Source organism: Parasteatoda tepidariorum, chromosome 2 (assembly GCF_043381705.1).
Source record: "Parasteatoda tepidariorum isolate YZ-2023 chromosome 2, CAS_Ptep_4.0, whole genome shotgun sequence".
Classification (NCBI taxonomy): Eukaryota; Metazoa; Arthropoda; class Arachnida; order Araneae; family Theridiidae; genus Parasteatoda; species Parasteatoda tepidariorum.
Genome location: NC_092205.1, coordinates 57,544,770 through 57,556,995, shown reverse-complemented (window position 1 = coordinate 57,556,995; position 12,226 = coordinate 57,544,770). Strand labels below are relative to the sequence as shown.

Genomic DNA, 12,226 nt, shown 5'->3' with positions numbered 1-12,226 from the left:
GATTTATAAGCAAAGAAAAATCTTTATCACTTGCAAAAATTAAGAAATGGAACTTCTGCATGATGAAATGCTGTAGAAAAAATCGTATTTTTCGCTTTTTGATAACAAAACCAAAAGAGTGCGGCGTTGCCAGGTTTGCGGTTCAGCTTTCCTTTCAGCAGATTTTTTAGTTGTAAACAGTGGAACAGTTTTGTTTGTCCACATGCTAATAATCTGTAAGTAGAAATTGTTAAAGAGTATCAAAAAAATTACAATGACATTTGAACTTATGACATAGAAGTTATTTAAAGTTTTAAAATGGGTTGTTAATTTGTTGAAAAGAATGTTTTTTATTAGTTCTATCTTTATAATTATGATTTGAATATTTTATGCTTTCAATGTATTTATATTGTGGATACGTTAGTTATTATTTTTATCATAATTCTTGGTCTTTAATTCAGTATTAAATAGAGTATATAAATTTATAAGTTCATGTTATAAAATAGTATATACGTCATTATGAGCTTAAGGTGTCATATAAAATTTTCCGCGAAGTATCTTAAAACTTTTTGTGGTGTATATGAAGCTTTCAGATTTTAAGAATATGTTGGAAATATTCTTAATTTAAAACAATTTTACGCTATGTTGAATAAAATTACATTTCATCTATACAGAACTTTCTCAGCCTGAAAATGTTCTGATGAGGTAAAATTATTATGTCTCTACCTGAATGTATTGTTTAACATATGGTGGCATTATTTGCTTCTGTAAGACCATACAAAATTATTGAACGTGTAGAAGTTTACAGAGACTGTGCAGAGGTAGTAAAACTAAATCTGTTTTTCTTCTATTTGGAATGTTAGTATGAGCCAGGTAGAAAAAGCAGAACTACTTCAAGATTTAACTGTTTTGAGGAACTTGTCTTATCTGTACTTGTTTGAGTCAACTAACTTCACCTAGGTGCCAAAAGATTTTTAGCTTTTTCAAAAATTTAAAAAAAAACATTTAATTTATCCTGCAGCCAGGCTTTGATTATGAGTTAAGCCTTTAGAGTTTCTGTTTTGTTTTTAGTTTCTCACTGCCCTGAAGTCATGATCATTTGGCGCAGGTGTTGATACATACATCTTATACTACTGTATGGCTTTGTCGAAATTTGGCGACATTTTTGGCACAAGTACCAGTAACAAAAACTTCCTACTAAAGTTAAACAGTGTTTAATGCATAGGTAAATAAAGCTAGTTTAAAAATGAAGTTAATTTATGCACTCTTTTGGGGATATTTCCATAGAAGGAACTTCTAGTTTGCGCAAACTAAAATCACTAAAACTGCCTAATTCTTTCACTGGGAACAAATTAAAAAAAAAAAATAATAATGTGTCTTGTTCAAAAGTATGCAATTTACTTTTCAAGCTACCTTATTCTGGGATGTTTTTGTTTTTTCGTGTCACTGCTAGGCTGTGGCTAAAACTTAATATTGATTTTAGAAATTCCGAATAACTTTCACACTCTCCAATTTTAAAAAGAAAAAAAAATATTAGTGATTCTTATATCATTTACATATATTTCATGTCTGAAATTTCAAACATATTTTTAGACCAAAATGGCTGAAGCAGTTCCAGAATATATTGATTTTCCTAAAGAAGAGGAGAAAATACTTCAGTTTTGGAAATCTATTGATGCTTTCAAAAATTGTCTGAAACAGTCCAAAGGCAAACCTAAGTATTGATTTTTATCTCCTGGTTCTTTCTGCTGTTTAAACTTGAGTGTTGATTGTTTTCTTTTCCTTCATACCTTTATTTATCTTATAAATAAGACTAAATTATATATAAAAAAAATTTATCGAAGTTTACTGCCTTGAGAGAATTATTATTCTAAAAAAAGCTTTACATATTGCAAAATTTTTATGATGGGTTTTGTTAATATATGTTTTTAATTTCAGTATAAAGTTTCATATCCTGGGTTACATTTACGAACAACCTCTATTTTGGAATTTTTAAAGTATGCAAATTGTTTTTTCTTTTCTCCATACAAAAATAATTCTTGGGATCTGATAAAATTTGAGAAGATCAGAGTAGACAAGCTTTATTTCTTTGTAAATTCTAAATGTTTTACTTAAAAAAATTACTCTATTTTATTCCTTGTTTTACATTATTATTTTTTTATTAAATCAAATTATTTGATTATCTGCTCTGCTAATTCTTTACATCAGTTGTGAAGAAAAGAAAAAAGAATGCATCGTTATTCATGAAAAAGAAGTTCAAATTTTCATTTGCTCACTTTTATTTTTTTTTCTATATTTTTTATCATACTACACATTCTTTAATTTTTTCAATGTTATTCAAACTGTAAGAAAGCATTGTAATTGTAATTGACATTATTTATCATCTATTTGTTATTTTTTTTATTGAATAATGCAAGTTTTGATGGTTGCTTACTTTAAAAAATCCTTGCATTAAAAAAATCGAATTTCGGGCTTGCTTAAGGCCCTGATATCAGGCATTGGATTTTCCACTGTATTATTATGGATAAAATTAGAACAGTGTCTGAATAAATGCTGATCATGATTAAAACAGCTCTGTTTCAGTTCCGTTAAGCTAAACAAATTATATATATATATCTCAATATAAGGTTATCCACATATAAGGTCACCCTGCATATAAGGTCACCCTGCATATAAGGTCACTTTTCCAAAATTCCGGCTCACTGCATAGGAATTCTTTGTTACAGATTATCGAATATATGGCCAAGTTTTAAAAATTGTTATCGCTTATAAGGTCATTTTAATCTGAGTCGAGGGGAGCTCTTTTCTAACAAAAGCCTATTTAATTTCCTTACAAGGCAATTACCCCTCTCGAGTTTTAGGAAAATATTGCAGCCAACAAACAAGCTACAATTTCTGAAATTGTTTCACAAGTTGTGGACAGTGAGGACAATGACAGTGATCCAGAGACTGTAGCTGTAACCCAAGCCTTCAATGCAATAATTGTCATACGAAATTTTTTTACAAACCATGAGGGAGCTGAGGAACATTTTGAGAACTTATTAAATCTAGAAAACATTGTTCGAAAAATGAAACCACAAACGAGACAGACCTGCATAAATGATTATTTTAAATAAGGTAAGATGTATTGTATGCATGTACACTTTGAGGAAAATTGTAAACAGCTTTATTTTAAATAATATTTTTTTTTTAAATCTAACTTTCCTTAATTCTTTACTAATTCTGTTAAAATTTATTGACCAAAATATTTAATTTGTGGCCGATTGTTTTTGTTTGTATTACCATTTTTAAAAAATCATAATGTGTACTATTTACGTGCTTAGTTACGACCTGCTAATGAATCTGTTAAAAGGTCACCCCGCTTATAAGGTCACTTTTGCAATGTCCCTTAGGGTGACCTTATATCGAGGTCTGTCTGTATATATAAGAAACAATTACAAATGAAGAAAAAGAGAACATTTCAATGAGAACTATATATTATTGTATTGATATATTTTGCTTTGGTTATATTTCTATAATATCAGAAAGCACTATTCTTTTGAGTTTATGACAAAAAATTTTTTTCCTGATTAATTGATATTTTTTTAGTTTTTAAAATTCTTAATAATTTCTTTTCTTCTTTCTTTTAAATTCCCTTTACTTTTTATTTTTTGCGTTTCCTTGTTTTCATCACTTGTAGCCTGCTTTTATAATATAGTTATATATACTATAGTTATTATCTGGGAGAAAAGCTAAATTTTTTTGTATTTAACTGTAGCTACTTTATTTTAAAAAGTACCAATTGTTAACTACTTTCGTAATGTAGTCTCTTCTTTTAGGAGACAAACGTTGTTAAAAAACATAATTGATGCCAGTGATCAAAATTGTTTTGAATAATTTTTTTTTTTATTAAACACAAGGAGTTATTAAGAATTCTTCATACATATTTGTATGAGCCAGGTTTTTATATAATTTTTTTACTAATTTGTTTTTTTCTTTTTTTGCCTTTCTCAACAGCAAATATGTAATTTAAAAAAAATGTTAATAATCTATAAAATGTTTGTGATTTTGTTAAGTGATTACTGCTCTTTTATTTCTTCGAAAAAATGGAAGTACGGAGAAAATATAATTCTTTCCATTAAAATTACATCTAGTATTCTTGCGTTCCATGAATGTATCTTTGCACTTGAAGGTATTGACAAAGAGATAAATTGGCCAGTATTCTTGACAGCTAGTTTAAATAATTGTCATTATATATAATGGCTAGATTAAAGAAAAAAGATTCGCTCTAGAGCATTTGTTATAATTTTTATTAATGCTCGGACTCTGGGTCATTTTTATCGTGTCCATTGACAGACTTGCAAAGATTTGAAAAATTAGTTGCCTTTGAATCTTGTTTCTTTACTAAACTAATGTCAAAAGCAGTTGTTAAAAATTGCTACAAACTGCTGTTTTATTGTATTGCATTCTTCTTAATACACTACTTCTTTTGAAAAGTGTCAACTATAGTAGTTTCGCTACTTTTAGCACGCTGCTTCGGACCGCTGTGTATATAATCAGGGGTTTACGAACCTCTGTTAGGGTGACGCCTACAGAATCATAGCTGGTGTTTAATATTATTGTAAAATTGAACCTAAAGCAAAAAACTGTTATGCTACTTTTCAATCTATAATATGCTTGCTATTAAAAGTTGTCCTTGTCTCCTACAAACTTTGAATTTTTTTATAAATCCCTGTTTATATATATTTTTTAGAATATTCAAGCTTGTGTTTTTATTTTATTAGGCTAACTGTTTAAAATGTAAATAATTAAATGTAATGGTTAAAACTGATTTTTTTTATTACGAGTCACAATACCACACATACTACAACATTTATTTATTTTCTTCAGCTTGAAAATTGCATTGTTTAATTTGTTTGTTTGAAAGGTACACTTTCTATGATGGTCCTCCATTTGCCACTGGTCTCCCTCATTATGGTCACCTTCTTGCTGGAACAATAAAAGATATTGTGACTCGAGTAGCTCACCAATCTGGATTTCATGTTGATCGTCGTTTTGGATGGGATTGTCATGGTTTACCTGTAGTAAGTTTTATTTTAAGATAAATGTCTTTTTAGTGTTTTGTTGCTGAATTCAGGGTTCCCGCGGCCTTGAAAAAACCTTGAAAAGTACTTGAATTTCATTTTGATTTTCAAGGGCCCCTAGAAGTACTTGAAAATAATGTTAAATCCTTGAAAAATTTAAAATGACCTTGAAAAGTATCTGAAACTCTTTAAAAAACCACCCCAATTTCCGCATTTCTGTGTTTAAGTTCTGACGCACGTAAGTGCCATAGAATGACTTTCCTACCTTTGATGACGCGTGCTGTCCACCAGGGCTAAAGAGAATAGAAGGACTAGTTCACTGCGCTCTTAGAGCTGAAGCTACAATTTCCCTCCTCATGACATCACTGTGTCCACAGATCTCGGAAGATCGCACGCAAAGATATTATGATAACTTTGCATCTTTCTCTTTGTAAAAATAAGTTAGACTTTTTCTGGTTATTAGCTTTCAGCTTGACGTAATTAAACATTATTTCCGTTCATAAACATAGTTCAAAAAAACCTTCTTGGCCATTATATTAAAAAAAATACCATTTTAAACTTATAAAAATATTTTAAACTTATAAGCGAAAATGACACTATAAATACTTTATTTTTAAAAAGTTCAGTTTTAACTTTAATTATTAAGCAAAATGAAAGCATAGATCGACACTTTTTTTTTNATTTAAAAAAAATGTTAATAATCTATAAAATGTTTGTGATTTTGTTAAGTGATTACTGCTCTTTTATTTCTTCGAAAAAATGGAAGTACGGAGAAAATATAATTCTTTCCGTTAAAATTACATCTAGTATTCTTGCGTTCCATGAATGTATATTTGCACTTGAAGGTATTGACAAAGAGATAAATTTGCCAGTATTCTTGACAACTAGTTTAAATAATTGTCATTATATATAATAGCTAGATTAAAGAAAAAAGACTCGCTCTAGAGCATTTGTTATAATTTTTATTAATGCTTGGACTCTGGGGCATTTTTATCGTGTCCATTGACAGACTTGCAAAGATTTGAAAAATTAGTTGCTTTTGAATCTTGTTTCTTTACTAAACTAATGTCAAAAGCAGTTGTTAAAAATTGCTACAAACTGCTGTTTTATTGTATTGCATTCTTCTTAATACACTACTTCTTTTGAAAAGTGTCAACTGTAGTAGTTTTGCTACTTTTAGCACGCTGCTTCGGACCGCTGTGTATATAATCAGGGGTTTACGAACCTCTGTTAGGGTGACGCCTACAGAATCATAGCTGGTGTTTAATATTATTGTAAAATTGAACCTAAAGCAAAAAACTGTTATGCTACTTTTCAATCTATAATATGCTTGCTATTAAAAGTTGTCCTTGTCTCCTACAAACTTTGAATTTTTTTATAAATCCCTGTTTATATATATTTTTTAGAATATTCAAGCTTGTGTTTTTATTTTATTAGGCTAACTGTTTAAAATGTAAATAATTAAATGTAATGGTTAAAACTGATTTTTTTTATTACGAGTCACAATACCACACATACTACAACATTTATTTATTTTCTTCAGCTTGAAAATTGCATTGTTTAATTTGTTTGTTTGAAAGGTACACTTTCTATGATGGTCCTCCATTTGCCACTGGTCTCCCTCATTATGGTCACCTTCTTGCTGGAACAATAAAAGATATTGTGACTCGAGTAGCTCACCAATCTGGATTTCATGTTGATCGTCGTTTTGGATGGGATTGTCATGGTTTACCTGTAGTAAGTTTTATTATAAGATAGATGTCTTTTTAGTGTTTTGTCGCTGAGTTCTATTAAGGCTATGAAATGAAGTTTAATGTTTTTATTTTGAAACTTCGGTGCACATTGAAATTCCATACTTAAGTTTAAACAGATGCGTATTCTCTAGTCAGGTTAGGACAAATGCTTGCTAAAGGGTTGTCATATGTATTCAGATGTATGTTCAAGACCTTGCTAATTTAAATAAAAGGTACATACAGGCGTGCGATTCTACTGCTAATTCACAGAATGCTACCTATCTTGCTAGAAATATTATTGATAATCGCGTCAAATCCGCCGAGCTTATGCTTGTTGTTTATCTCTAGTTAGGTCACAGTGTGGCGTCTTAAAAGTTTAATATCTGGCGTTCATCAGGAGTTTAACAAACCACGCTTGTGAGGCAATGTTTTTCCCCATGAGAGAAGCCAGTTACTACTCAACTCTTCATCTAACTGTAAAATAATTTATGCAAGATGCTCAGTAGCTAGTAGTGGGTTGATGACGTCGAATCTCTTAAAAAATGGAGAATTAAAAAAATGGAGACTTGATCTGACTTCCCTCTCTCTCCCATTGATTGTTAAAGCTACTATGTAAGATCCTTCCGGAAGTTGAGTCCGTGCTCTGGCACATGACTCGCTTATGTTTAGGTATGATTATGTTCCCTTTTTCTTTCGTCTAATAATTTGTACTTTATTCACGTGTTACAGTCATCAAATATGTTTCTGAAGAAGCTGTGTTTTTCCTGCATTCTGCCTCTATGTAAATTCACTCTATTAATCTATCTATTTATTAATGATGTTGTCAAGTGTTCCACCGATCCAAAATTTAATTTTTGTTGCTTGTGCAAAATCTCGTTAACAAGGCATTTATTTCACCCATATCTTCCCTCCTATTTTTTCAAAGTTCTCCTTCACGTGCAATAACAACTTTTTTTTTTACCCAGATTTTTTCACAGATTACACAGGGAAAAAAAACATATTCAGATGAATTTAGTGAAAAAGAAATTCCCTAATAACCTTGACTAGAATTAATAAATTACTGTGGCATACACAAAAGTATAAAATTGTTAATGTTAAAATCAATCCCAAATTGTAAACATTTAAAAGTGTTTTTCTTATTTTTTGAGAACTTATATTTTAATGAGAAGCAATTTTGTTGAAAATTCCTATTTGTAACAGAAGAATTATTTAATCAGTTGATATATTGAAAATTAAATCCAATTAATTTTCCATAGTATACTTCTATTAGCATGACAGCCCTTTGTGGGCTAGAGCCTTCCCTAGAATCTTCCTTTATTCTGCTCTTTTCTTTTCCAGTTAGTAATTTTGAGGATTTAAAAATCCTCTTCCGCACAGTTAGGCCACATTTTCTTTGCCCTACCTCTAACTCTAATTCTCATTGGTTTGTAATTGAAGATCTTAAATATCAAGAAGAGGGGTTCTTTTGTCAGATATGACCCACAAGCTTTAAGCTACTTATTTTCATGTTTTTGTTGATATCACCTTCCTTGAATAGCCTATATAGCTCAAAATTATGTTGTCTCCATAATCTAACTACATTTAAAACACCCAAAATTTTACTCGAGGCTTTTCTTTCAAAAACAGCAAACAGGTCTGCTTGTGATTTAGTTAAAGGCCATGTTTTGGATCTATAATGTAAGACAGCTCTAATGATTGCTTTATATAGCATTATTTTTGCTAGTCTTTTAATTGATTTTGACTTTGGAAATGTTTTTAAGCCGTGAAGGCATCAATTAGCTGCTATAATGTGTCTCTTTATTTCTATGCTTATATAGATTATTAATATCATACTACGATAAAATCTTGAACCGTGTATTTCAGTAATAATTTTACAGCACACTCAATATCGTAAATCTGTGTTTCAGTCTTATTATTGGATTAAAAAAATTCTTTTTCTCTCTTTAAATTTGATAAATGTTGATTTTGTGTATAAAAATTACAATCTTTTAAATATCTTCTGTGTACAAGAGAAAAAAAATTAAGTACTTTCGACTTATTTTGAGTTCCTTGGCAATTATAACTACACATTGAGAAAAAAATTTCAGATAATTTCTTCTTCCTGGAATCATATATCTATTTATAGATGAATATTGTCTGCTTTGATATTCCAAATACAATTCCAATCATGCTAAAGATTTTGATGTTCGAGGTTGCTACTTTTTTAAGCTTATTTTCCACTATAACACAGTTGCGAAATATAAATTTAATCATCTTTTAAGACTAAAGGTCTTTAATAAGGTTTCTGAATGTGAGAAGACAGATTTCCAAGCTTAATATTAGTTTCATTTGAAGAAAAAAATTGCTCTTTCTAAATAAATGATTTTGGAAGTTCTTATTCTTTTTTTTTATGTTTCAATATTTCTATCAAATTTATATTCTTTGAATTTGTGTCTATCCATTTTAGATTTTAAGAGCTTAATCTGAAGCAATAATTCACAAAATATTTACTTTTAACTACAGCCTACTTTTTAAAATGAAATTCTAAATGTTATTTTTCATTTAAAATTAATCCCTCTATATTACAAAAATATCCAAATATAAAATACTAAGAATATGGTTAAGACTTAGAACTATAATTTTTTTTTACAAAACTTTGAAAAAATTTCTTATAACTCTAATCTTTAATTTATTTTAATTTTTGATAATTTTTTTTTTAAATTTTATTAACTCCATTTAATTTTGAAATATATTTAGACTAATAAATTTCAGTTGCATTTTTTTGCTTTTGATTTTATTAGACATTTGACCTTAGGTAAGTTAAGATTTATACTTCAAACAAGACAATCTGATGTCTGATTATTTCACTTTTCTCAAAACATAATGTTTTACATTAGTTTATGACATTGATTATATATAATATAGTTCATGGTAGGACTTAATTATTATAAAAGTCAATAAGGTATTGCCTTTCTCCTTTGATTTAGATATGTGTTTGTACTAATGGATTTTAAATTTTTTTTTAAAATTCTATTTCAGGAATACGAAATTGACAAAACTCTTGATATTAAAGGCCCAAAAGATGTCGAAAAATTAGGAATTGCAAATTACAACAATGAATGTCGAAAAATTGTGATGCGCTATGCAAAGGAGTGGGAAGTATGGCCATCGGAGTTCATATTCATTAAAATAATATTTTCACAATTTTTAGTCCAAGTGTTTTCTTTTAAGCATTTGTTTTGAATAATAATTTGAAGCAAAACTTATAAATGTATACATTACAATTTAATGTTACACAAGTTGCAATTTAAGCCTCAATGATCTTACCTACTTTCATTTTATTTTCTGACTTAGTTTAAATTGCAGTTCTTTTTTTTTCTTCTTTTTTTTACTCAAAGTACATAATATTGTTTGGTGCAATGCAGCCATTTTAGAATTTTTTGTTATTCAACTGTACATTTAATTGAACTTGACATTTAATTGAAAAATTATGATTTCTCAGAAAAATGTCTAAATCTTATTTTAATATTATGTGTTGAATATATTATTTTTTAACTTAACAGCCTTTATTTGGTAATGTGAAAAACATTAAAACTAATTTACCTAAATTGATTAGAATAATATTTAGAATCTTTATCTCCTTATCTTTAATTTATGATTTTCACAATGTGGTTCAATATATCAAGTTTACTCATTTACTACTATTGTAGTAAATCTAGAATTATATATTATATTTGGCGAAATTAAAAAATTTTCACATGCTGGATTAAGTTGTTTTTTCTAAAGTTTATTGTGAAATGCATTTTACTTATTCATTGCTTGCTTAAGAAATTTTGAATAATAAGTTTTATTTTTGTTATTTTTCTTTTCTTTCTTTTTTTTTTTTGTTATTTAGGAAATCGTTGGTCGTATGGGTAGGTGGATTGATTTTGAAAATGACTACAAAACTTTATATCCTTCTTTCATGGAGAGTGTATGGTACACATTCAAGCAACTCTATAACAAAGGATTTGTTTATCGGGGAGTAAAGGTAAATTATTGTCCTTTTTTTTAATGTAGTGTAGCATTTGATAAAATTTTTTGTTAAAAATCCTTTAAAATGTTGATTGTATTATAATAGGTTGCATTAGTGTGTACTTATGTTGTAATAATTACTTGTTAATATATAAAAAAATTAATCAAAAATTTAAACTAATTTTAATTTATATTAGCAAGCATTATAATTTTCTATAGAAATGGTGAAAACCTACAATTTTCAGAGTGGAAAATATCACTCTAAGAACTAAAATTTCTCATTAAATTCACTATTTACTTTGGTAATCATTGAACTGTTACATTTTTAAATGATCACTGATAACTTTTCCAGAATTGTGTTTCAATCAAATATTAGACACATTGAAAATGTTTTATATAATTAGTATCTTGTAAAAACTTATTTTGTGTTACTTCCATTCATTTTTTCTTTCATAAATGTTATTTTAATAAATAATTCTTATTAATAATTTTTGTTATTATAATTGAGCCTTTTTTTATAATTGAGCTTTTGCTTTATTTAATAGTTCAAATATTATGTTTATATTATTAGTTCTATTATTAGTTAGTATTAGAATTTATATATACTAGTTTATATATTAGTTTATTTATTAGTTAAAATATTATGATAATAAAAATTTTTGAAAATTAACTCATGTTTTCCTTGATCCTGTATAAAATGTTTATTGAATTTGATTATTATTGATATTGAATTATAAAATAATTTTTTGTTTGTTAAATATCATGAAGCTTTAAAACATGAAACAATAAACAATTTTGTTTTTAATTTTTTAAAAAATATTACCAAATTTATTTTGTATATATATTTAAATTTTTAATATACATAATTATAAATGTGAAATTATTTAAAATGATTTTATTTTATGCCATGATAATGTACCAATTTCTTCAAATTTTACTTATTTTACTATGAAAGTCTCATGAAATATTGCTGCTTTTGGAAAGTGAGCACCTTGGTTAATTTTTCGTTCAATGTTTTTTTCTCCATTTTCCCATTCTTTTTTTCCATTCACAACTAAGAAAGAGTAAAATAAAATTTCATTGAAAGTAATTATATCATAACTCAGGGTTCCCACGGTCCTTGAGAGTCCTTGAAAGTCCTTGAATTTTTTTTGTTGCTAAATTTCGGTCCTTGAAAGTGCTTGAAAACCGTCTTAGGTCCTTGAAAAACTTGATAGGTCCTTGAATTTGTCCAAAACTGCCGACGGCCCTTTTTATAAAACACCCGCGGAACTTTCTCGTTCTTTCTGTTTTGTTCCCGAGCTCTCTCACGTGGTTTTTAACGCCACCGTTTCTAACCGGGCCTAGCGTCTTGGTGTCTGCCAAGCGCGCGGAGCACAGCAGACAATCAATGCGTTCGGGGCGAGACTCCACTTCATCTTCTGTCGCATATGCTTAGATCTTCTTTTTTCTTATCGA

At 28.4% G+C, this 12,226-nt stretch overlaps 2 protein-coding genes across 2 annotated transcripts in view; both read left to right on the top strand.

Annotated features, from left to right (window-relative positions):
• Nucleotides 1-362: 362 nt before the first annotated feature.
• LOC139425009 (isoleucine--tRNA ligase, cytoplasmic-like) lies at nucleotides 363-5,078 on the top strand. Its single transcript, XM_071177625.1, has 3 exons — nucleotides 363-398; nucleotides 1,573-1,697; nucleotides 4,886-5,078. Exons 1-3 carry the CDS (start codon nucleotides 369-371, stop codon nucleotides 5,061-5,063), a joined length of 333 nt encoding a protein of 110 aa, XP_071033726.1. The 5' UTR covers nucleotides 363-368; the 3' UTR covers nucleotides 5,064-5,078.
• A 1,550-nt stretch (nucleotides 5,079-6,628) lies between these two features.
• The window catches only part of LOC107441718 (isoleucine--tRNA ligase, cytoplasmic), a 41,164-nt gene continuing 35,566 nt past the window's right edge, over nucleotides 6,629-12,226 (top strand). The window contains exons 1-3 of the mRNA XM_043048350.2: nucleotides 6,629-6,779; nucleotides 9,794-9,913; nucleotides 10,650-10,784. Of these exons, the coding sequence (XP_042904284.1) occupies nucleotides 9,890-9,913; nucleotides 10,650-10,784 (159 nt within the window). The 5' untranslated portion in view covers nucleotides 6,629-6,779; nucleotides 9,794-9,889. The remainder of the gene's footprint in view (nucleotides 6,780-9,793; nucleotides 9,914-10,649; nucleotides 10,785-12,226) is intronic.